Source organism: Nicotiana tomentosiformis, chromosome 1, assembly GCF_000390325.3.
Source record: "Nicotiana tomentosiformis chromosome 1, ASM39032v3, whole genome shotgun sequence".
NCBI lineage: Eukaryota > Viridiplantae > Streptophyta > Magnoliopsida > Solanales > Solanaceae > Nicotiana > Nicotiana tomentosiformis.
Genome location: NC_090812.1, coordinates 82054768 through 82080992, shown reverse-complemented (window position 1 = coordinate 82080992; position 26225 = coordinate 82054768). Strand labels below are relative to the sequence as shown.

Genomic DNA, 26225 nt, shown 5'->3' with positions numbered 1-26225 from the left:
AAATTTTCCTTTTGGATACGGAATAATATTGAGAAAAGATAGATAGATACATTTAATGATGAATCTAAAATGGGGCCAACATGAGATGCTAATTGATTAGTACGTAATTACCTATCTAAGTATCACAATCATCAGTCAGCATCTATTGCAAGGGTCAATAACACGAATTTTGTTTTCATAATAGAAAACAAATCTTTGAAAAATGATTAGATTTCGTAATAAAGGTTAACGTAACTTGTTTAGTTTGGCCAAGTTTCTGTTTTTAGCAGCAATCGTGGACCAAACACATTTTAAGAAGAGCTTAAGTTATGTGCACCGATAATATATAAATTTTCACATTATCGAGTAAAATTGACCTATAATAATAAGTAATTCTTCACATCAAATCTGATATGATAACCTTGCAAGTAAAGTGATTACTTGCTATAATACGATTAACTTGTATTGATAGTGTAAACGGATTTTTGTCGGTATACAAAAGTTAAATCCCGACCTGTTCGATCCCTTATTTTTTTTAAAACAGAAAATAAAACTGTTTGATTACAGATTTTCTACTATTGTTTTTGTTTCTACAATACTACTTTGTCGAGTACATCCTTACCCCGTCCCTAAACGAAAATGCAAGTCCAAATCTAATATGCATCGCAACTTGACTCACATGTATTTGACCGTTGAATTTTTGTTACGCAAAGACGTCACATTTTTACATTGCATATTTACAATAATAGATTGATAGATTGACGAAATCATGACTATACTAACTAATAAAACGCTCTGAAAACTCCACATATGACAAAAGTTACAGTTGAAAAAAGAATACATCCTGCTCCTATTAATATAGGGACTGAAAGCGGAATTAAAAGTATGATCTACGCATATTAATATATCGTCCATAAAAAAGTTTTGAATTCTTTGTGACATGAACAAAGGAGAAAATAGACTTTTTCAACTCTTTAAGTTGACTCTATAAAATAAACGCTACAATAATAATTTTGAGCAAACAAGTCACTTACAATAAATTACAGACATGTGGTTACACTTACAATAAATTACTACATATGGTTACACTTACGAGGAACAAAAAGATACTTTTTGTAATATATTCCACCGTCAGGTAAAGACTATAGATTAAAAATGACAAGTAAAGAAGAAAATAACACCAAGTACGACCTTCCCCACTTTCCCTTCAATTCTAATGTTTAGAATTTGTAAGAGGCCCTAATTGCTGTCACAGCTCTAAACAGTAAGGTGGAGTCTCTATATGTACTACTAAGGGCCCGTTTTGCCATTAAAAAAACTTCACCTTTTTTGAAATTTTTTTACTTTTTTACCGAAATCATTATTTTACCATGAAAATTTTAAAATTCACTTGAAATTAAATTTCAAAATTGTTTTCAAAATTTTCACTTCAAATCACTTACAAATATTCAAAAACAACTCCAAATTATATTCATATCCAAACAAACTCTAATTTTCAAATATCATTTTTCACTTGAGAAAAAAAAAACCCTTCTTTCCGGAATTTCACAATTATTATGTCCAAACGTCCACTAAGCAATTTCTGATTTTTAGGTAAACTTAACATCATGAAGAGTCCTTTCCCACTGCTTTGGAAAGACTTTGAATATTATTATAGTATTGCATCAGGATGTGGATTTTGATTGGAAATACTTTATCCAAATCCACATCCTAAATAATTTAGATTACAAGGAGAAGAATACAAGTATGGACAACTTTTGAATTACCTTGCTAGTTACAACAAAGAAAAAGAACATACTTTTGTGTTGGTTATTTTAGGCAAAATCACAATATTGTACATGAGTAAAGAGGGTCTAGTCTTGAGTTTCTGCTTTTTCCTTCTGCTCTATCAATTTGACAAAATTGCGAACTATTGTCTTGCCTTCAGCTGTGATGATGCTTTCAGGATGGAATTGCACCCCCTGCGTTAACCAAGCAAAACGCAAACCACCGATCAAGTCTTAAAAAACACATTTCTTCCTTTAATAATTCACATCACCATACAACATTTTCTAAATTTTAAGACTCTTCACCAAATCAAATAGACAGCTCAAGGCAATCAGGGTCAAAGCTAGAGTTCTAGTTACGGTTGGGTAGAACCCAACAGCTTTGGCCAAAACTCTGTGTGTTAAGAAATCTACTTAATGTATAACCTGTTTTTTCTAGAATCCAAAATCCATAATCAAAATTCTAAATCTTTTCTAATTCTGTTTATAAAGGATGAAATTTTTTACCTGTAGATGTCGATAAACTTTGTGACGAGCAGCCATTATAAGACCGTCTTCTGTCCACGCAGTTATCTCAAGATCGTCTTTGGGGAAAGTGTCCTTATCTATTACAAGGCTGTGGTATCTACCAGCTGTGAAGGGGCTAAAATGAGATAGGTAATATCGAGATGTCAGCATAAATCAGACAAAGTTCCACCTATTTTAAGATGATAGAAGAGGCACTAATTTTCCAAGGATGTGTTCGACTGGCATATTCAAGGTAGAGTTTAAATTAATTTGAACCAATTAAGTGAGTGGATGGTACAGTTGACGAGTAGAGAAATATTGTAATAATGCTGATATGTAAGAGCAGATCCCAGAACGAAAACCAGGTGCTACACTTGCACAGATCTAAACGTGCATACTGTTACGCGGCGCCTTCCTGAAGTTCCTTGGAAGGGCGACGTAAGGCTAGGCAACCGATGTCAGTACGGTTGCTGTCCGCCAATTGAGGTCCCCTCCATACGCTAGACTAGATTGTCAGTGCCGTACGGGAAAACCAATGTCATGAGCAATTGAAAGAGAGCAGAAAAGAGAATTGAGAATGAAAGAAAGCTTGATTGCATTGAATGAAAGCTATTACAGAAAACAAGACGGTGTCGGGGGAGAGACACCAGTACAGAGAATTGTTTGCTTGCTTGAAAGTTTTGATTGCTTGGTCCCCCTTAATAATGCTTAAAAAAATAAACCAAAGTTACATGACTAGACCTATGAAAGCTGGAAAATCACACTTAAAGAAAATGCAGCAAAACTACTCTATATTTACAATGAAAAGGACTTAGTCTTCTACAAAGCAGCAGCAAGTCCGTTGGCAGCAACTTTGTCTTTAGCATCAGGGTCTGCGCGCGCGGCATTGTCTGCGCGCGCGGCGCTGTTGGCTTTTGCCTGTGGCTGGGCGCTGGCGATGGCTATCGGTGGGGCGACAGAGGCACATGCGCGCTTGTCACTTGGAGCTGCCGAGACCACGGGGCCGACCGTGGCGACGGGCGTTGGGAGGCTGGCCAGGACGCCACGGGGCGCGTCCAAGGGATCATGGGGCATGGCTGGAAAGCCGCCCATGACATTCTCCCCCACCTGAGTTGGCGACGTCCTCGGCGCCTTCCTTGCAAGGTAATCATCAATCAGGCTCTTGTAGGCTTTGAGGTTTGTTCCCCTCTCCCAAGTATTCTCCTCTGCATCACATCCCTGCCATTTCACCAAGAACTCCTGGTGATCTTTTCTTGAGGCGTGAATCACTCGATCATCAAGAATAGCTTCAGCACGCCTTTTTCCGGTTGAATTGGGGCCTCGAATACTTGGTATTGTGAGTTGGCTTCGTGAAGGATCCTCCACATCTTCCCGAAAAGGTTTCAGGAGACTGACATGGAAAACACTTATCTTGATTAAATAAAATCATAAACACCGCTATGCAATTTGTTCAGACAAATTTCTAATCAATTATCAGATTAAGGAGAACTTACTTTGATAGCCCCGCAAATAAGCCATTTTCCCCACCTTCATTATAATATACAGGGGAACTTTTTCCGTGCATCACCCCATACGGAGAGAACGCACAATTTTTCCTGCAAAGGAACAGATTCACATGAAGGAGGATTAGGGAAGTCAAAACACACAATTGACTAGCAAGACGAAAGTAGAGCTTTTTGATACATCAATGTAAACAATAATCCCTGAAGATTGTCAGTCATACTCGACATTTTGAATACCTTTCAACTATTTTTTGGCACAACTCTCCAGTTCTCCTCAAAGCATTTTGATTTTCTGCTAGTATGCTATGTTTCTCTTCTCTAGCCATTTGGCAGAGCAGATAGTTTAAGCTCTGAACAGTCCTGACACTAGAGGACTAATTTCAGTCTTATAAGTGAGCTTTCAGTAACCAGCAGTCATTAGTCCAGTCACAGTGATGGTCTATATTGTGTTGGGCTCCTTTTCCATTTTTCGGTAGAAGCAGAAACATGTTGCCAAGAGACATTCTAATTGGAGTACAAAGCAAATTAACACCCTTAGATATTCATCGTTTCCTCTTGTCTCTAACCATTAAGGATACTCATGTAATACATGGATAATCTGAAAAAGAAAGAAATCACCCACTTCTATTTGTTCCCTGTGAAATCATAGAATCTTGAAAAAAGGCTTTGTAACTGTAGCATCTTACACTAGGTGATACATATACATCCTATAACACGTATCCATATAGACCTTCAATGGTAAGTATCTTATAACCATGTCATTAGACAGTTGTTTGGTTCAAAGACAAGTTATGCATGGATTATGAATTTATGATATAGTGACTGCATTATGGAGATTAATCACTGGATTATTTAGAGCAAATACATTTCTTGTTGGATGTAATTTTTTATTAGAATTTTTGTTGGATTATGGAATATTGTTTAAAAATTCGATATACTGCTATAATCTAAAACATGTAATTAGTTTTAACAACTACTAGTCTCAATATCAAGCTAGTTGAGAACAGTGTTGCCAAAGGCGAGCTTAAAGTGTGCTTAAGCCCTAAAGCGAGGCTCAGAAAATGTCAAGCGCTTCGCCTCGCTTTGCGGGCGCTTCAATGTCGCATCAAGGCTCTAAGGCATACTTTTCCTTGCCAATGAGTGTGATCCTGAAAAAGCGACACTAAACAATTGATATTTCACTTTATCGTAATTTTTTTGTCCATATATTTGTTATTCATGCTTACAATTATTGGTCTTGGACTACATATACATATTTTTACTTTTTCTCCAATTGCGCCTTTTGTCATTAAAGCCCTCGCTTTATTTGCGCTTTGCGCTTAAAGTCTCGATAGGCCTTAGAGCTTTTTTGCGCTTTTCGCCTTTGATGACACTGGTTGAGAACGGTTATATAACTCTTTGATTTCCATTTCGCTCTATGAAATGTATTATTATTGTAAGACTTCAGCATAAATTGGCTAGTTTTATGTTGGTCATTAAACCACCAAAACCCTCCTTCATCCAGACTTAGACTGGCAAATGCGAGCAAACTCAACCAGGCGGAGTTGTGTTTGGTTTTGAAATGGATAAGATTTTCTTTACAGTTATACCCTTGGCCCTTTCTAATGGAGTAGGGTTCTACAGCAATTTCCTAGCTGATTGAAAAGAAACAAATATGCTCTTGTTTCTTTATTTATATAACTATTGTTTTGGGGGTAAAACAAGAAAAGAATGAAAAAGGTTCAATTAGAATACCCTCCTTTCTAAATAGCACTATTTTACACGTCCAAGAAAAAGGACGCAACACCTTTTTAGATAGTGTGCGCTATATTATAGTGCCTTTAAGCTATTTAAATCTAGATTAGATTATATAGATTTACCAAGAAATGGTTTAAACGAGTAAACACCTATAACCAAGCAGACACAACCAATTACATAACACAGTGTAATAGTCTTGTTGTTGTTAATATAACCATATATAGCTAATACAGGTAGAAGTTAGATTACCATAAAAGTTATACAAGAAATAAATATAGCAACCAAACATAAGACAAATCATGCCAAATTATATATGTAATTACTTTACCTAATACCTCAAGACAAACGACACGTAAGTGCGTGATATGGTACATGTTTAACAATTTATCCAAGTATCCACCATTCTGTACAATATCTACTATTCATGTTAGAATAAACTTTCTGTGATCAGCTGTTGGTGACGACTGTGAATTTGATATTGGAGAGGGAGAATGAACTTAATTAAAGAATTCTAAAAACCTAATAGTTTTTCTTTTTCTTTCAAACGGAATTGAAACAAACTATCCATCAAAAAGACCCAACTTATTCAAATAGCAACGGAGCTCCAAATATAGCTGATTCAATAACATACCTCCAAAAGCCTCTCCAATGCATTGCAAACCCATACAAACACCAAATAATGGTACAGTTGGTCCAAGTTCCAGTACAGTTTGTAATGATATCCCTGAATCTTGAGGTGTACCTATTCCCAAATAAAATTAGATCGAAAGTAACGATCTTTCCATAAGTTCTAGAAAAGTAAAATGATAACTTGATATATTTGGGTAACTTTTCTTACCTGGTCCAGGTGATATTAGTATTCCCCTTGGATTTTTCCTACAAAATATATTTTTTTTTTAAATCACATGGTATCAACTTAATCAGGTTTAAGGAGTAAGAAAAGAACACTCCTCCAACAGCATGTGCATGCTAGCTTACACTTGTTGGTGTATAGGTCAAAATCTGCCTTAATGGGATTTAGCATGGAGTGGTATTATGGAAAGTGATGTGGCCGAGGTCGACTAATAGACAACGGGGCTCGTAGCCGAGCGGTCAATAACGGCCAAGGTCAAGTATCAAGGACGGTACTAACGGCTAGTTTTTGTAATAGGATATTTAAGTGAATATTCTCAGTACTGGAACTTTTTGGGTTGACTAGGGATATGTCCCATATAAATAGAAAAAAAGATAAGGGGAAAGGAGGGTAATATTTTCTGATAAGAACACTTTTTGGGAAGAAGACTCTGTAGAAAAGATACAAACACTACCTTTCTAATAAGATTCTACCATCCATTATTCCATACTTTTCCATCAGATCCGAGAATAGTTCCAATATTCGAGAATTTGTCTCTCACTCATCACTGTCAGAAAGAAGAATCCTCCACCTCATTCAATATTGGGTGAATCATTCCCCTTATTTACGTTAATACCATTTATTGTTATTTATTGCTTGATATTCTTCCATCATTACTCCTCTTGAAATATTAAATGCACACTGCATTTAATTCCTCACCAACACTATCTTACGTTATTTGTGTTAGCTAATTGTAAATCCAGGGATATTATTATCAACTAGGCTTAATCCCTCATTATATAAAATTAATTAGTTTAACCGAAGATTTACACTTTTTGGTCAAACAATTTGGCGCTGTCTGTGAGGATTTCCTAGTTAAGTTTTTAGTTTCTTTTAGATCTATAACTAGCACAGTTTACAAAAAAAAAAAAGCAAAACTCCTTTTTCCTTGTACACGGGATCTGACATGGCAGGTAATGGAGAAGAAAGAATGAAGGCAGTGGCCGATCTTACCACCAGACTCTTGAACACCATCAATGAGGTTTCTGAAACAGAAGGCGAAGATATAACGCCCAACGCCTCCCCCAGGTGAGGTGGGTCGCCCCTCCCTCACGGCAGTATCACAACATCTCGCGGTAAATGAGCTTCCACGTCCACGACGGAAGAGGCGCCACCAGCAGTGAAAAAACTACTTAAGGCTTGGCTAACAAACACGCTAACCAGCATCCTCGACAAGCCCGCCCAGAAGGCAACTAGAGAAAACACAAGGACTAGCATTACACCGACAACGGCCGAGCAGCACGGCCCTTTCCCTCCAGTAACAACTATCACTCACAATGTTAATAATGTAGGTGACGACACCCTCACAGCCATTCTGAGAAAGATGGAAAAAATGAAAAATGAGAACAAAATGCTTCGGGACCAAATGAGAGAGCACCAAGAAAGAGTCGACAAAATACCGGGTGCCCCAAAACTCTTGCCAAAAAGATATGATGGTCGGTTCGTTGAGCAACCCTACAGTGATGAAGCTGCCCCGCATACCATACCCAAGACCTTTAAGATACCGCCTTATCTGAAAATATATGATGGTACGACCGACCCCGAAGATCATGTGACTCACTATGTCACTGCGGTAAAAGGCAATGATCTCTCCAAAGAACAAGTATCCTCCATATTGTTGAAAATGTTCGGCGAGACCCTCACTGGAGGAGCATTAACTTGGTATTCACAACTGCCCGCGCGTTCCATCGAAACGTTCGAAGAGATGGCCGACAAGTTCGTAACGGCCCATGCTGGGGCCAAAAAGGCGGAGGCAAGAGTGAACGATATATTTTCCATCAAACAATCGCCCGGAGAGGGATTGAGGAACTTCCTCGCTCGATTCAACCGAGTAAGAATGACCTTACCGAATGTATCGGAAGGAATGGCTGTAGCAGCTTTGTAAAACGGGCTGAACAGGAATGGCTCAAGGGTGACCAGAAAATTATTAAGTCGGCTTATGAAATATCCTCCAACAACTTGGGATGAAATACACAACGCCTACTGTGCCGAGGTCCGTGCAGACGAAGATGACCTGAATGGGCCAACTCATCGGTTGACCTCGGTGCAGGCCGAATCCAGAAAGGATCGAAGAAATGATGCCAGGAGGGATCTTGCAGCTCCACGGTCCAACCGAGAAAGGCATCAGCCATATATCAGAAGCGCCGTCATACCCCCCTCCCGCCACGAAGAGGGCCCATCTAGACCAAGGACAGAGACTCACCGGAACGAGAGAGGTATGCCCCCTTTATTATCCGCTCACAATTTTTGTGTGTCACCCTCAGAAATAATCTACGCATTGGAGAAGCTCGGACCAAAAGTAAAGTGGCCACAAAAGATGAGGTCAGACCCAAGCACCAGAAAGTCAAACGCCCTCTGCGAGTTCCACCAAGAGCGAGGTCACAAAACTGAGGATTGCATCGCCATAAGGCAGGAGGTCGAAAACATGCTTCACCAAGGACACCTCAAAGAATTGCTGAGCGACCGAGGAAGGACAAACTTTGCCTGAGGACGTGAACAGCACCAGGGACCGCCGAAACCACCCTCACCGACTCGCACCATTCAAATGATCATCGGGGGCGGCGACGACGCTTCGATCAACAGCGTAAAGTTCACCACAACCCACAAGCTCAAACGGTCGATCACTCACAAACGGTATGACGAACTCGAAGAAAGTATCATCTTCGACAAGTCAGATACCCACGGTTTGGGTTTTCCTCACTATGATGCCCTTTTTGAGAAGTGGCATATCAAAAGAATACTCTCAACACCGTACCACCCCGCGGGAAACGAGCAAGCGGAATCCTTCAATAAATCAATGCTGAACATCATGAAGAAAAAGCTTGAAGACGCCAAGGGACTATGGCCGGAGTTATTACCAGAAGTGCTTTGGGCCTACCGTACAACGCCGAAGACGAGCACAGGAGAGACGCCCTACTCATTAGTCTATAGGACTGATGCGGTAATACCAGTCTAAGTCGGAGAGCCCCGTTTGAGATATTCCTATGAGAGCGGGCCGAGGAACAATGAAAGCAGAAGGCAAGAGCTCGATGAAATCGAAGAACGGAAAGATATGGCCTACAGAAGGATGATCGCCCAAAAACAACAGGCAGAACGCTATTATAACAAAAGGCCAAGATATGACCACTCAAAGTCGGGGACTACGTGCTCAAAGCCAAAACACAAGCAAGCAAAGACCCGCGGGAAGGCAAACTGGGAACAAATTGGGACGGTCCGTACAAAATCACGGCAACAGCAAACAAAGGTTCTTTCCAACTAGATCAATGGAAGGGAAACTACTACCAAACAACTGGAACATCACACACCTCAAGTACTTTAACTTTTACGAAAAAGCGTTCTCCAAGTCGTACTCTTTTTCCCCTCACTTGAGTTTTGTCCCAGTTGAGTTTTCTCAAGAAGGTTTTTAGCGAGGCGACAAGGGGGACACTTCAAGTTGAAATATGAACGGAAGAAGGCACCGGACGGTCAGTTCATTGCCTAACCTCTCAACACGCCTCCAGGTCGCCCAATGAAGGGACTAGATAGACTGGGATTGGAATGCCAGCCCGGAAAACATGTAAATTTCTCAAAGTATATGAGCAAAACACAAATGTATGAAGTCCGCCCATACTTTCGCCAGAGCAACATTGCCTCAATATCTACTCGGCCCCCGACCACAAAAGTACGAGTTACATTCGACCTCGTTCGAATCAACACCCGCTCGGCCCCCGGCCACAATTAAGTAAGTTATATTCGATCTCGCTTGAATTAATTCACATTCGACCTTGCTCGAATTAACTAAGTACGGGTTACATTCGACCTCATTCGAATCAACACCCGCTCGGCCCCCAGCCACAATTAAGTAAGTTATATTCGACCTCGCTCGAATTAACTCACATTCGACCTTGCTCGAATTAACTAAGTACGGGTTACATTCGACCTCATTCGAATCAACACCCGCTCGGCCCCCGACCACAATTAAATAAAAGTTACATTCGATCTCACTCGAATTAACTCACACTCGACCTTGTTCGAATTAACTAAGTATAGGTTACATTCGACCTCGTTCAACACACATAAACCAAGTTTTTACGACTAAAGCGACCAAAGTGAAAAACAAAAGAAAAAGGCATACAAGCCCGAACAGAAGGAAAAGAGTCAGGTACGAGCAGCGAAAATGGCATTTCATAAAATATATTCTTTACAAAGGCTAGAACAGATGCCCAAAAAAATATGTACAAAACTTACAAGCAAAAAGAAAGAAAAACAACTACTCGCCACCTAACCCAGCAACGTCATCTATCTGACCGCCTAGGTCATCTCCACCCGCCTCTCCGCCAGTATCGTCGCCACCGCCTTCAGAATACTCATCCTCATATCAGGCATCTTGTTCGATCCCGTCCGCGTCTATGTCCTCCTCGCCATCACCAGCCTCCGGCGTAGCATGATCATAGCCACAAGCAGTCGAGCTGAGCGTGCCTTAGCGCGAGCATCCTTGAAGTCGGCCTCAGAAACCTTCCCCACCGCTATCAAGTCCCTAAATATATCCCGTTGGGCCTCGGCGTAGATCCAGATCTCATACAAATCCCGCGGAATGTCAGGAAAAGCAGAAGAGCGAGAAGATGACGGCTGAGCCAATAACTGGGACTTCTCGACTTCAAGGGCGACAACTCGTTCATTAAGGCCCGAAGCTTCTTTCTCTAACTCCCCTATACGCTCGTCAAGTCGCTCCTCTCTGAGCCTCACCGTCTCCAAATCACTCGCCCGTTCTGAACGAAGAACGCTGATTACGACCTCTGATGCCTCTACTTGCCTCAGAGCCGCCAACCGATCCGATTTCGACTTCTCCAAGTCCGATATCCTCTCGGCGAGCTCACCACCCAGAGCATCCGCCCTGATTAGACTTTCTTCGAGCTCGGCCCACAGCGAGATCACTTGGGCTTGAAGGTCGGCGCATTGGGCCTCGACTCCCCTGCTCACCTCGAGCTCCCCTTCTTTGTCCTTCAACGCCCCCTCAAGCTCACTACATTTTTCGATGACCTTCACCAATTCGTCATCCTTCTCCTTTAGCTCGTCTCGGAGAGCCCAGAAGTTCCTACTCCCACCGAGCCGCATGCAAAGCTCGCGGTGCTTATCATGATACTCGCGATATTTTCGCTCGACGAGAGCTTTCGATCTCCAAGATCAAGGTCTGAAAAGAAAACCAGAGCGAGTAAGAATAAAATCGGATTCAACATGAACATACAAATAAAATACCCCTTACCCTAAGAGCAAGACCGGCTATGCTCCTCGACAATGTGGAGTCCTTCAGTTTCTCGAGGGTCTTACCCTCCACGTCGGAACAGAGGGGACCAAGAGAAGGGACCACGTCCTCCGTATCAACTAGTAGATCCCGGTCCAGAGGGATCGCAAATGTCCGCGTGGTTCCCTCCAATCTCACCTCGAGCCGGGTGAGTCCTTCTCCCATCATCCTAACCTCCTCAAGGTCCATATCGGAGCCCGTCTCGTAACCATCCTCAGCACCCCCCTTACCTCTCTCATCGGTAAACAAGGTGGGAACATCAAATGGCCGCGAGGACGATGGCACATCTCGCCGCACAGTACCCAGAACCTCCACGGACGCTCCACCAGCTCTGACGTTGGCATCAGGAAGGGACACACTCTCTGCGGCTTCCGCTGATGGCAGGACTTCAGACGGAAGATTTGCACCGTCTTCGGGCACAACGGAGGCCGGCTCGCGATCATCACTTGTAGAATCTACGGTTCGGATTGTCCCATCGCTGACGTCCACCGACCTCCTTTTACGGGGGACCAAATCCTCCTCGCTCGGTGAAGACTCCTCATCTATTAAATGAAGAAAGGGAGAGGCCGGAGTCGCTGGTACTGAGGCCGCCCATGGTCGAGCCAATCTAGCCGAAACCGGAGGCCGAATAGAAGTGGATGGCCGCGCAAACTTGGTCGCAGTCACAGCAGGGGCGGACCTCGTCGTAGTGTTCATCTGGCGAAACGCAGGAGTAGGGGGCTTCGACCTCCTCGAGGATCCCCGGGCTAAAAACAAAAGAGAAGAAAAAGAAGATTAAGAGGTCGATCCCCACAAAACAGTAAGAAGCAAGCGACCAGAAGGCCACGACAATAAAGATTCAAAACTCACCGGTCGCTAAAAGCTTGGGTCCGAACTTCTTGATAAAGGCCGACCATTTGCAAATTTCCACTGTGTGAGGCAAGACCTGGCTAACCCAGTAATGAATATCCGCAACCAAATGAGGGGGCAAAGTCTAATCTGAACGAGGAAAAGGCAGAGTGTTAGGCTACAATCAAAATGAGCAAAATAAGCGCTTGGTAAAAAATACTTACGGGCATAATTCCATGCCTCAGGAAATCCATTCGCATTTGACACCACGTACTCGGTTTTGACGTAGAAGTAGCTAAGCCAGAATCGACGATTTGCTTTATCGTCCATCTTCACTACCAAACTCTTACTTCTTCGGTGACGAAGATGCAACATCACCCCCCCTATAGAAACTGGGCGCGAAGAGGTGCATCAGGTGGCGAAGAGAGATCCCGCGGCCAGCCAATTCCGCGTACTTCGTCAACATGCGGATGAGTTTATAGATGTAAGGTGAAAGTTAGGCCGGGCAGACGCCGTAGTAGCGGCAAAATTCCTCTGCCAATGGGAGAAAGGGAAAAGAGTAGCCCACATAAAACGGATACACATAGAATACGCAGTATCCGGGGCGATGAATCTGCACCATATCGCGACCAGCCGGGACCAGATCGATGTGAGCCGGAATTTTGAACTTCGCCCTGAAATTAGTAAGGGAAACCGCATCCATCACTGATTCCGTGACCTCAGGATCGTCCTCGAGCGGTTTTGAAAAGTCAGATCGAGCCTTCTCGTTACGGGGAATTATTTCCTCCACCATAGGAAAGCTTTCATCCTCCGCAACAATAGCAACTCTATCGTCATGGGGAGGCATGCGCACTGCCAAGGGAATAGGGTTAGGTACCCCCAGAACTGGAAGACACGTTAACCATCTTTTTTTATGAATAAAGAAGGTGTAAACAAAGAAGAATCAAGAGTAGCGGGAGCCACCAGAATCAGTGAAAGCAAGAATATGGAAGTAAGATCAAAAGAGAAAGGATTCTGAATGAGGAAGGAAGAAGAAGGTATGAGGGTCCAATATTTAGATTGCAAAGAGTAAGGCAAAGGATTTTGTATCCCAATTTATAAGAGTTCAGGCATCAATATCAAGAAAGCAAGCCGTCGTTACCCAGCTCAGGAATCGAAGCGGCAGAGGCATGGGAAACGATGCAAGGTATCGGGAAAAAGCGTAATAACTCTGAAACGACGTGACCCTGGGTTGCGGCTCACGGAAGGCCACGTTTCCACCCCGTCTGAAACGCTACTACTCGACCTGCTCATCTAAACTTCTCAACCATAACTAACAGAGTCTGCTCAACGAGGTCGCCCATGGTCGACATCAATAAGCGGAGGGACTAACTGTATAGGTCAAAATCTGCCTCAATAGGATTTAGCATGGAGTGGTATTATGGAAAGTGATGTGACCGGGGTCGATTAGTAGACAGTGGGGCTCGTAGCCAGACGGTCAATAACGGCCAAGGTCAAGTATCAAGGACGATACTAACGGCTAGTTTTTGTAATAGGATATTTAAGGGAATATTCTATTGAATATTCTCGGTACTGGAACTTTTTGGGTTGACTAGGGATATGTCCCATATAAATAGAAAAAAAGATAAGGGGAAAGGAGGGTAATATTTTCTGATAAGAGCATTTTTTGGGAAGAAGACTCTCTGTACAAAAGATACAAACACTACCTTTCTAATAAGATTCTACCATCCATTATTCCATACTTTTCCATCAGATCCGAGAATAGTTCCAATATTCGAGGATTTGTCTCTCACTCATCACTGTCAGAAAGAAGAATCCTCCACCTCATTCAATATTGGGCGAATCATTCCCCTTATTTACGTTAATACCATTTATTGTTATTTATTGCTTGATATTCTTCCATCATTACTCCTCTTGAAATATTAAATGCACACTGCATTTAATCCCTCACCAACACTATCCTGCGTTATTTGTGTTAGCTAGTTGTAAATCCAGGGATATTATTATCAACTAGGCTTAATCCCTCATTATATAAAATTAATTAGTTTAACCGAAAATTTACACTTTTTGGTCAAACAGTTGGAGCATAAATATTGTAACTATACTATAACAGCTTGACAAAAAAGAATTTAAAATTAGAAGTAACTTTTTGTATTACTTTTTCAGTTCATGCACGCTCAGCTCGTCGTTACGATAAACCTCGAAATTGCATCCAAGCTCTCCCATATACTTCAAAAAAAATTATTAACAAAAACCAAAATAATAATTTCTACATTTCTTAATATTTCAAAATCAATATTAAGCTGCAACTTCAATACGCAGACCTTATCCTTGTTCGAGAGAGTAGAGAAGTTGTTTCCGATAAACCCTCAGCTAGGCCGCAACTTCAATATATTTCAAAATTATCAACAAAAAAAGAAAAGAAAAAGAGCAAAATCAAGACAAACTAAGATAATAATTATTTTCTTAACTTTTTAAAATAAGAAATAATTTTATACATTTTTCAATGCTCTAAAATCAGTAGCCTTTAAGATACTTCAATATTACCAAGCAAAATTAAGAAAAACTAAAATAACATTTCACATATTTCTCAATGTTCAAATATAAATAAGAAAATAAACATTTCTCAATATCCTAAAATCATATTATTATTTGGCATACCTGACAGAGATTATAAGTGAAGCTATCATAATTATCAATTACGATAATCGGACTCTTTGTCTGTTCATCATTATCCGATAATTCAACACAAGTAACGGAACTATTCTGCGATACAACAGTGAAACGTGTCGTTTCGAGCCGGTTTTTGCTTCTGATTCGGGGAAGGGAGCTGCCAGACCCGGAGAAAATTGCAAAAGCTAGGGTATTTTGTGAGGATGAGGCGAGATAGATGTGTTTTTGATTTTAGTGTGAATGTCGGGAGATTGTAAAAAGAAGGGAGGGGCGATAATGCCGGCCATAAGAGATTGCTGAGATGAGTGAAACGCCGGCGGTTGAGATTGTGATCGGATGCCGGAGATCTAAAGCGGCGGCAATGGTGAAAGGGTGGAAGTTTTTTTTTCCTTTCGAAGAGAACCGGAGGCGTTTATAAAAGCGGGCTTCATATACATACTAACTTCTGGAAAGCCGTATCCAGCTAGGAATTGAATTAGAGTCGCTACTACCGGCTACAGCTTACATTAGTATTTCAAAAATTTCCCCAAATATAATTCTGTAATATGTACAAAAGTAGCGGAGACCTTATTTACAGAGTTGTATTGTTTTGAATTGTCTGGCTAATTTTTAAATAATATACCTGTGAATGATTATCTCTGCACTTGTCCCTAATTTATTTCTGTTACTTTGCACGTGATAGCCAATACATGTAAGGTCATGCATTGGCAAAACTTCGCTCTTTCCTAATGTTTCTGAGGTCTATAAATTGAGTTTACGGGCATGGCAGTCGAAAGCGTCTGTGCCCAAATGTTTGCTGATTGTGGACTCCTTTATTTTATTTCTTTTTTAATTTCTAAAATAAATGGAGGGTGTTGGAGCCCTAGAGAATTTTTTTTTTATATTTGGTATTTAATTCACTTATGAAATTGATTTCTTATGTGTATACATGAAAATTTTGTTCTCTTACCTCGATTAAATTTACAAAAAAATATGTATTTCATAAATTTATTATTTTCTTTCATGACTGTCAAATTGACTAGTATCAAATAAAGAAAACGTGGCGACCAGCCGGAATTTTACTTCAGATTCTGACGAGGCAAAAATTTAAAAGAATTTGTGTAAATCTCCCTATTCATAGTAGGGAAAGAGAAAGGCCCAACTAGAAGCCCAATTTGAGTCCAGATGAATTGATTTGGGAAAGCCCAAATATCTCTGTCTACAACAACAGTTCGGAATCTTCGGACCCTCCTGCATAGCCCGATTCACTTTTCGGAGCAATATTTTTCCACCTTCCGGTGGAGACTTTCAGAGTGTACGTGAAAGCACAACAATGGCGTTTTGGTGTAGAGTGAACAACTCCAAAATCAAAACCCTATCAATTCACCTGAAAAGGTCTTATTTTCAATGCCAAGGTTCCAATTCGTTCATTGCCAATGCTTCTTCACACACTTCAGTTCGGATTCTCAGTAACCCTAGCTTAACTATCCAGAAAAGTCCATTCGAATTTGCACAAAGTGTCAGGTTTTTCGCAGCACCTGTACAGGTAAGCTAAGCAATTAAGATCACGTAATTATTTTATGTCCATTGATAATCATGCGTGTAGTGATGAGTGTAACTGATTTTGCAGGTGAAAACGAGGAAGGAAGAGAAGGATTCGAGTGGGCCCAGATTGAATCACGAAATCAAAGCAGATTTTGTTAGGCTTGTCGGTGATGAAGGTGATTTTATAACTCTTCTTTGTACTTTCTCGGTGTTTTTTTTTATTTGTTTCATGAAGAAGGAAGGTCGAACTTTTTTCAAAAAACACTAGGTGATAGCTTAAGCCTTAGTCGACATAGTACAGGATTTCTTTGCTAGTGGGAGGTAGTAGATACCTTGTGGAATAGTCAAGGGGAAAAAAGTGAAGGTTGAATTTGTATGAAGTTTTATGAAGCAAGATGCTAAGATCGTCATAGTATGGTAGTACAGTATATTGTGATTAATGTTGAAAGAAAGTCACATTTATGGACTCTGACTTCCAAATCTTGATAGGGTGGGCATATGAGATGTAACCTCGAGGAACAGCTTTTGTTGGAAAACTCAAAATGCAAGTTAAATGGTCAAAGTTCCTTGGGGTGTGATTATGTTACCCGGGTACCCATAATTAGGATTCTCAATTTCACTCTTCATCCAAAAAAAAAAAGGGATTCTCAATTTCACATGTTATGACTAGAGTAGCTTATTGGAGCTTTAAGTATAGAAAGTACATTGCTAAATGGAACTGATAACAAAAAAAAAAACAATTTAGTTGCTTTATTTTTCTTAATAGTCATGGTTGAAAGCATCGCAAAGTATTTTGGCAGAGAACCAAGAATTAGCAAGAGGTTGGTGCTGGGGTAACATGTAAGAAGGATGAAAGCTTAATGAACATTGGAATAATTCCTGATGCATCATACAAAAGCAGGGGCGGCTCAACCATACTAGGGGCCTAAAGCCAAAATTTAATGGAGGCCTTAAACTTAAAAAGAAAATCTTAATTTATGCGAAGTCTATTTCTTTTAGCATTGTGAGATGCAAAGTTACTTTTTGTTACAATCGATTTCTTCTAATTATTTTTCAATTGATAATATAGCTAATTCGTTTAATATTTCTTGAGATGTTTTTTTTGGTAATTAATTAGGCTTTTTATTAATTACCAAAGCAATTACAAATCATTAGCATAGCACACTCAGCCAGCTAATCTAAAAAAAGAAAAAGAAAACATAATCAAAGATCCCAGCTTTCCTATACAGCAGTGCTATGTGTAGATTAAGGAAGAAACTTAGAAAACTAGCTTTTGCATTAGGCATTTCAGCTCCCCAGCAACCCTGCAGCTACAAACACATGCTATCTCTTTTGCCACTCCTTCACAATCTCTGGCCACCCCTTCAAAAACTCTTGCACTCCTCTCCTTCCATATGGCATATATAACTTCAGCATATATCATCTTAATGAGTTTGGCCTTTGTTGTCTTTCCTTGTATACTTTTAACAATCTCTTGGAATTGTAGTTCCCATTTACTGCCACCATAGAGTTGTTGTTGCGCCCACTTGCTGACTCTGTTCCAAATTGCCTGAGCATATCTGCATTCAGCAAATAAATAGTTTCTTGTTTCATTGTGAGCTTGACACATTGCACATACAACTTGTACATTAAGGCCCTATCTCAGCAATCTATCCACTGTTAGAAGCTTGTCCTGACATTGCGGCCACATTGTGAATAAGGCTTTTGGTCTTGCAAAGTTCTGGAACATTAGTTTTCTCCACCTTACCTTTGGGTATTCTGGTATCAGTTGTAAGTATATTTGTTTAATGACACTCTTATGTTCAGCAATGGGTCTGCTCAGCTGCCCAATGGTATCTCTTGCCCCCAAAATTTCTCTAACCATCCAACTAGAGGTTTGTGTAATGGTCATAGTTCCCAAACTCTGATCCTTAGGCATGGATCCATTTTATCCAAAGTTTATCCTGCTTATGAGTCAAATCCCAGTGTGTCTTTGCAATCGCAGCATTGTTCCATACCTGGAGATTATGCAAGTTAAGCCCCCATGTAGACTTAGGCAGGCAGATCTTCTCCCAAGCAATAAGGGCCTTCTTTGTAATTGTATCACCCCCAGACCAGACCACAGGTAGCTTCTGCAATGGGCTTCAACTATTTGTATCACCTTAGCTGGTAAAGGGAAGAGTTGAGCCCAATAAGATTGGATCCCAAATAACACTGTTTGAATCAATTGAATTCTCCCAGCATATGATAGCTTCTTTGTAGTCCATGAAGAGATTTTAGCCACAATTTTTGCTATGAGGGGTTGCCACTGTATCATGGTGAGCTTCTTGAGATGTTGTTGCTCTTGGTGAGTCTAAACACTTTTAATTCAGAAAATAAGTCTAAATCGTCAATATTAGAGTGACTATTACGTTTTAAGAAATATTGAAGAACATACGCTTTAAATTATTTAAATCTATTCTGAAGTGAACTTGGCTTGGTCTACTGCATAAAAGAAGTAACCAACCTTAAAAAAGAAATTCTTCAAGAGACTTTGTGATTATCAACATTCTCATCAATCTTTTTCTTTCTATAAATTACACCATTATTATCAAATCCGATTTCTTTATTTTAGTGGTGTAAAATAATTTATTTTTTTTGTTGAGCAACATAATACTCCCTCTGTTCCAGTTTATGTGAACCTATTTCCTTTTTGGTCCGTTCCAAAAAGAATGACCCATTTCTAAATTTGGAAACAATTTTGCTTAAACTTACAATTCTACCCTTAATGAGAAACTTTTATAACCACACAAATACTCTGGGCCCCTTTTTGAATTGCTTAGGACCACAAATTCCAAAAGTCTTCATTTGTTCTTAAACTCCGTGCCCACTCAAACAGGTTCACATAAATTGGAACGGAGGGAGTAAGTAATAAGAACCTTCAAATCAATTAATGTTGTTCAACAACAATAGTTGAGGCATTGGCATAAGAAATAACGGCATGAAAAATGGGAAAAGAACTTTTTTTACTTACGATGGTGTCTGCACTCCCCATCTTACACTGTTAATGATAAAATTCAGGTCTAAAGATTCTATACATGTAGAACTCTTTATGTTTATGTCTTTCTTAAAAAGTGGTGTTATTTGTACATCAGGCCCCTTTACAATTTTGAATTTAAGAAAATGACCTTTTTAGATCTCTTATGTTTAAAAGATAGATCTCTTACGTGTAAAAGTAAATTTTCCATGTGCAAAAAAAAAAAAAGGTAGGGTCATAAAACTAAAAACAAATTTGTAAAGAGCCAAAAAACCAATTGACTTAAATTCATGTTCTCACTATTTAGGGAAAACAAAACTATAAGCCTATAACATATTTTTGCTAAAAATGGGGCCCCTCAAATTTGGGGGCCTAAAGCAGTGGCCTTACTGTCCGGCTTCACCTTAGAGCCGGCCTTGTACAAAAGGTTAAAATGTGTTGAAGAATTGCCGGATGCTCTAATATATATCAAGGGTTAGAAATAGCATTTAAAGCAATGTTGTTTTGAAATTCTGGACCAAGCAAAGGACTCCATTTATCAAGTTTGAGATTCTTTATGCCTGAAGTCTCGAAATTATAAAACCAGTAATCTTATGAATCTGTAATTGAATTATAAAGCCAAAACTTAAAGAGATTGAAATGGGATTAAATCAGAGTAGACTATTAAAGAAAAAATGAATTCTAACCTATTTACAAAACAATTGATTCTGAGCTGCACATAAAACTCACCATATTTTTGCTTTGCATCTGTTTGGACAGCACCATGGCCTAGTTACCCCGAGACATATGTTCATGGCTTTTGGTTGTACACTTTTCTTGTATTACTCTGCCTTACTTCTGTTTAAGAAAATAATATAAGCGAAAGCTTTAGTTTTTTGTTTTGAGTTTTCTCCCTTAGTATGTAAAATGAGAAGAAAAGAGGTAGCTTTAGTGCTCTGGGTTTAAGTCAAGCAGTTGACATTGTTCTAACTGTTATACGCATGTCTCAGAATCTAGTGTTGATTAATTGCTATTATATGATACAGTTCTTGTTTATTTCCTATTATTTCAGGTCTTATTCTTTGCATTTTTGCAGGTCATCGCGTAGTGTCAATACGTGAAGCGTGGGAACTTGCAAGAAGTCTCAATCTTGATTTGGTGGAGGTAAGAAGTGTCAATCATGAGCTTACTTACAGTTACAAGAGTGATACTACTGACAGAAACATACTAGGATAAACTAACACAAATGTCAAGTTAATGCTTATTATAACATGAAAACACAATGAGGGAAATAAACTTTCTCGCTGAAGATCTTTTCTGGTTCATAACCGGCAATAACAACAACAACAACAACCCAGTATATTCCCACAAGTGGGGTCTGGAAGGGTAGTGCGTACGCAGGCCTTGATAGGACAGTTGCCCTTTGTATCATTCTTCCCTTTCCTGACTGATTCTGTACTCTTCGTCTCACATCTTGTATTACTCAATTCTGCTCTCTTCATTTCACGTCATAGCAGCTCAATATGCAATTAAGCGGGGCTAACAGGAAAAGTCACAAAGAACTGACTTTTGTCAATCTGATGGATTTTATTTTGGTTTAGTTGTCAACTCATCTGCAACAGACACTAAAAACTCTAAGATGTGAAAATTCTTATTAATTCAATTCTGTTGCAATGTAGAGTGCCTGTGTACATAGGCCATGGTTGAAATGTTCTCAAATCTGGTCATGGACTGGATAAGATGATTGCTAAGAGAAAATTGAGTGAAAAGACGTCTAGTTTATAGAAAAACAAAGGTCTTTTGTTCGTTGAAAGAAGTGTATATAAACATTTTCTTGGCTTTCTTGCTACTAGGAGAAGATTATATTGAGAAGGATGTCTTATTTTTGCCACAAGCCCTTAAAAGTAGTTTTTCAACCAATTTTAAGTAATATAGATATGTGAAGATGAGGTGTGTGCATATCAAGTATGACATTTTTTGGTTAGTGAACTTAAGAAGTCAGGATAGGGAGGACTTACACCTACTTCCCTTACTGAAGTTTGTAAGCTTCTCCGTATATTCTGGCAAGACAAGAAAGCAAATGGGAAGAAGTGATAGGGAATTAATCATATTTTCATAATCTTCTTACTATACCAAATGGGAGGATAGTATCCAAAAAAAAAAAAAAAGCTATACCAAATGGGAGGACAAATGGGAAAAAAGAAAGCTTGTAAAGATACTTCGGATGTGAAATGTCTCTCTAATTAACAACTTCTCTTGCCAAATGATGTGGCTGGACCCTAATCTTTGGAAAGAGTTGAAGTTGCTAATCCGTTGTTCTGCAATTCTCTGTGCCCTTCTTCACTTCCACTTTTAGCTTCAATCCGACATCAATAGGGAAGGAATAAGGGAAGGGGTCTAACAGGTGTTAGTATATGGTTTCCCCAATAAAGCAGGACCATTTAATAATATGTGGCTCCATCTGATATACTGTATGCTAAATTGGTTTTTGTGATTTTGCAGGTGTCACGAAATGCCAAACCACCAGTCTGCAAAATTATGGACTACCACAAAGAGAAGTATCAACAACAATTAAAGGACAATGCTAAAAAAAGCAAGGTACGTTCTCCCTTGATAATGCCTGTGTATTAGAGGTGTTGCTAGCATCAGTCAATTGGTGTTTATTTTGTATCTGAAGCCATTCTTTAGCTTCAATATCATATAAATGTGGTATTGATTGTGACTTAAAACTGTTTAAGCTTTAGAGCTTGCCAAGTCTAGTTAAAGCTTGACTAAGTTTGATGAAGTCGAGCTCAACTAAGCTACCTCCATTCTTTTTGGCGCAAGTTAATTCTTTTAGGTCAAGTGACCTCAAGCATTGAAGCTTGGATCCGCTTGTTCAGCTACTGCATCTTTAATGATGATATTCCATACTTGATTTATGTTTATATATGTAGGAAGAAAGTGATTTGTAAATTTAATGGTAAAATCTCTCCCTATCACATAGAATCTGACCTTGAAAGTCCTTGGTGTTCTTACTCATGAAAATTTATGGGTTGTTCGCACCCAAGGGTGCGGCTTAGTGGTCAATGAAGTGAATTTAGAACCATGAGGTCTCAGGTTCAATTCTCAACAGAGACAATAAACACTAGGTGATTTCTTTCTATCTGTCCAAGCCTTGGTGGATAGAGCTACTTGGTACCTGTTTCTGGTGGGGGTGCAACAGTGACCTTTTATAGAGTAACCTCGTCGCATGCGTAAATGATTGTGGACCCCTATTTTTCCTTTTCAATATTGTGGTAGTGTTTTGTTTGCCTTTGAGAGAATAAGCAAGAATCAGATAAAATTGGCATGCCCTTCTTAGAAAAGATATAATTAGCATGCAAAAAATTCAGATGTAAAGGGGCAGTGTACAATTATTAGTCAAATTTTTTTTTGGCTCTGCTTTAGTTAATTGTCTTCAGTACTTGATTTTTTCTTGTAATATTTTGCAGTCTGAGTTAACTTTGAAGAAGGGAGATTGTAAAGAAGTCCGATTTGTTGGGAAAATCGTAAGTCTATTCCTTGTTTTTCTCCGTTATAGCATTCCCATGACGTATCAGATCCGGTGCCTTGCGTATGATCACAATACAATAGAACTTAGCCTTTCGTGAAGCTCTGCACAAAATTTGGTATTTTGATATCAGTGGAGTTCTTATGACTACTATGGATGGTGCTTTTTCTTATAAATGAGATACCAGATCCTTAAAGGAGCATATGATAATCATCTGTTAGATAGGTTTGAGAGTCGGTTTCTTATCAGGTTTCAGATTGAATCAGATGCCTTCATTTTTTGCTGTTGCACGGACTATTTGCCAATGACTAAGTGATTCGTTCTGATAGCTGTTTATTATACTTGAAAAGAAGAAACTTTAAAATGATATCCACCTTTAACCATGGAAGCGCACCATATAATTGACAATTGTTTGAAATTTTGCAGTCCTTACTTTTATGATGCCTTGAAATCAATTGTGGGGTTGAATCTCTCTCTCTCTCTCTCTCTCTCTCTCTCTCTCTCTCTCTCTCTCTCTCTCTCTCTCTCTCTCTCTCATGCAGGAAAAAAAAGACTTGAAAATTAAAGCAGATACAGTTAAACGAATGATGGAGCGTGGCTATCGGGTGAAGGTACTTAATGTATCTACACTCAATTTGTTTTTCATTGCATCGTGCCATCTTCTGTTTTAAGAAAAGCATGCAAATAAAATGCTCTTTCTATTGGCCCGTAGGGCTTCGGTCTAGTGGGTTAGGCGCACATCACGAGTTCGAAAACTGCCATAGACAAAAGCATGATATTTAAGTGGAGAAGGGTAAAAGGACGAGCCTATTATTCACCGAGCTTCTATGCACTACTGGCCTCGGGGATTTTCCGGTTATCAAAAAACTTAAAATGGTCTCTTTTTGAATGATCAATTTTAACGCAAAACAAAAAAAAGAGCAAGCGTGGAAAATTTTAGGTAGATGCTGGTTTTCACTACTTTTTGAGTTTTTTCTATTTGATATCTTCTGTGACACTTGATTATTATGGAGTTGAGCCAGTCCACTGTCACATGCATGTTTGGAAAACTAGGGTGCATAATAAGCAACTTGAATGGGTCTTCTGTTGTTTACCTGAAGCTTGGCTTCAAGAAAGTTCGATAAAATTCTTTGTTACTTTGTGAGAAGTCTAAACCAGCTTTGGACAGGTTTTTTTTTTTTTTTTTTTTTTTTTTTTTTGGAGCTTTGGACAGGGTATTTTGGTAGCAACTTCATGTTTTTTTTATAAAAATGTGACGTTGATTTCTTGAGGATTTTTTGTCTGCAATGTTTTTGGTAAAGCAGATAATGTTGGTTGCATGAGAATGTATGTTTGGTTATCTTTTTGTCAAATATAATCAGTTATGATCTTTTGTGTTCCTGAACAGTGTACAGCCATGTCCATGGGCAATGAAGGAGAGGATTTGGGAGCAGTGTTATCACGTTTCTCTCCTCTGGTAAGATATGCTGCTATTCTGTTGGTAGCATCCTGTTTGAAGCTATTGTTAATTGTTATTTTATTATTTAAGCTCTGTGCCTTGGATGGGTGTTGTTTTCTTTAGATTGAAGATGTTGCCTATATTGAAAGTGGACCAAGAGTGGAGAAAAAGCAGGCGTATATTGTTGTCAGGCATGTTAAGTTCGGTCCATCAAAGAAGGGTTCAGGAAAGAAAGTGTCAAAAGAATGCAAAACTGCCAGTTTTGAAGAGGATGCAGCATCTCAAAGTTCTTTACAATTGGATGAAAACTGTGATGGTACTGAATCTAGTGTTGAAAGTGATGATGATAGCTGTCAAGAAGAAATGACTGATGAAGATGTGGATGACAAGAGATCAGACTGGAGAGTATCTGGTGCAAAAGGCGATTCCAGGAAGGTTTTTGATTTTGTGGAGGGCGAAAATGTAGGTGCTAGAACTCCAAGTTTTACAAATGTTTCTTCAGATTTTGCACGTGATTCTTCTCGAACTGGAGCAGCTGGGCCTTCATTTGGAGGGCAAAGTAGTTTCAGAAGAGAATCAGGGAACACAGTGCAGGCTCCATCAGGGGAAGAAAATAGGTATCGAAGAGACCCTAGAAACTCATCCATACCTACCAAATCAGCTCCTAGTAGCACCCCAAGTTCAAGGAGCACAATGACAGCGGACAGCCTATCTGATATAGGAAGGCAACTGCCACTGGATAGGAGTAGCTTGTCACATACTAGAGACAGTGAATCTCAGTTGCTGAGGAAGTCTCCTCTTAATGGGTCTCCGGAGCAACATCCTTCTCATTCTGGTGTTCGAAGTTCTCCATCCTCTGGTTTTGGTATTTTTAGCTCTGCACCAGCAGACAGGACTCCTAGCAAGGAGAGCAATGTTGCTACAGAAAATAGGTACAAGAAAAGTGAGCAGTCTAATTCTGGAAGGAACTCTAGTGCTTCAGATCCTAGAGGTTTACATATGGCTAATCCCCAAGCTAGAAGACCTGATCTTGGTAAGAGGGATGGTCCAGGGAAATACCCGATCTTTAGTGAGAGTTCGAAGATGATCCCAAACCAGAACTCGGAAACTCAACACTAAGTTGCAGAAATTATATGGTGTGCTTCCAAATTTAGTTTCTACATTTTAAGCAGAGCAAATAATCCGATTTGCACCTTTTTTATTGACGAGATGCATCTAACGTGCAGTACGTCTTAGGCTGATTTGAGCTTTTACCATGTCAGCCGCACCTCAGAATACCAGAAATGTCTGGTAAACCTTTCATTCTTTTGACTATTCGGGATTTCTTCGAGATATACTTGGGGGGGGGGGGGGGGGGGGGTTGTAATAAAAAGTTTATGAGATCTTTTTTGTTCTGTTATTGCAAAATAATGCATTTTGGAGTTGGTTTGCGTACAGTGGACTTGGGGCCTTCAGATCCGGTGGTGCATACTGGAGTCTCCTCATCAATTTGTTTGTAATTCGATACATTAACATTTAGTCTAATATCGATTGATATCTTTATTAGATGAAATATTATTCTTAGTTCCTCAAGAGCAATGATATTATATGTC

At 39.7% G+C, this 26225-nt stretch overlaps 1 protein-coding gene and 1 pseudogene across 2 annotated transcripts; one reads left to right on the top strand and one right to left on the bottom strand.

Moving 5' to 3' along the window:
- Positions 1-1584: 1584 nt before the first annotated feature.
- On the bottom strand, positions 1585-15387 carry LOC104118683 (anthranilate synthase beta subunit 1, chloroplastic-like; annotated as a pseudogene).
- A 998-nt stretch (positions 15388-16385) lies between these two features.
- Positions 16386-25963, top strand: LOC104118676 (translation initiation factor IF3-1, mitochondrial). 2 transcript variants are annotated; one of them, XM_009629975.4, is made up of 9 exons: positions 16386-16690; positions 16775-16865; positions 20760-20827; positions 22166-22261; positions 23137-23193; positions 23738-23806; positions 24583-24651; positions 24757-25769; positions 25860-25963. In XM_009629975.4, the coding sequence occupies exons 1-8, from the start codon at positions 16478-16480 to the stop codon at positions 25750-25752; spliced, it is 1659 nt and encodes a 552-aa protein (XP_009628270.1). In that variant the 5' UTR covers positions 16386-16477; the 3' UTR covers positions 25753-25769; positions 25860-25963. The 2 variants fall into 2 exon arrangements, with proteins under 2 accessions (XP_009628270.1, XP_009628269.1); XM_009629974.3 differs by having other exon boundaries at positions 24757-25963.
- The last annotated feature ends 262 nt before the right edge of the window (positions 25964-26225 follow it).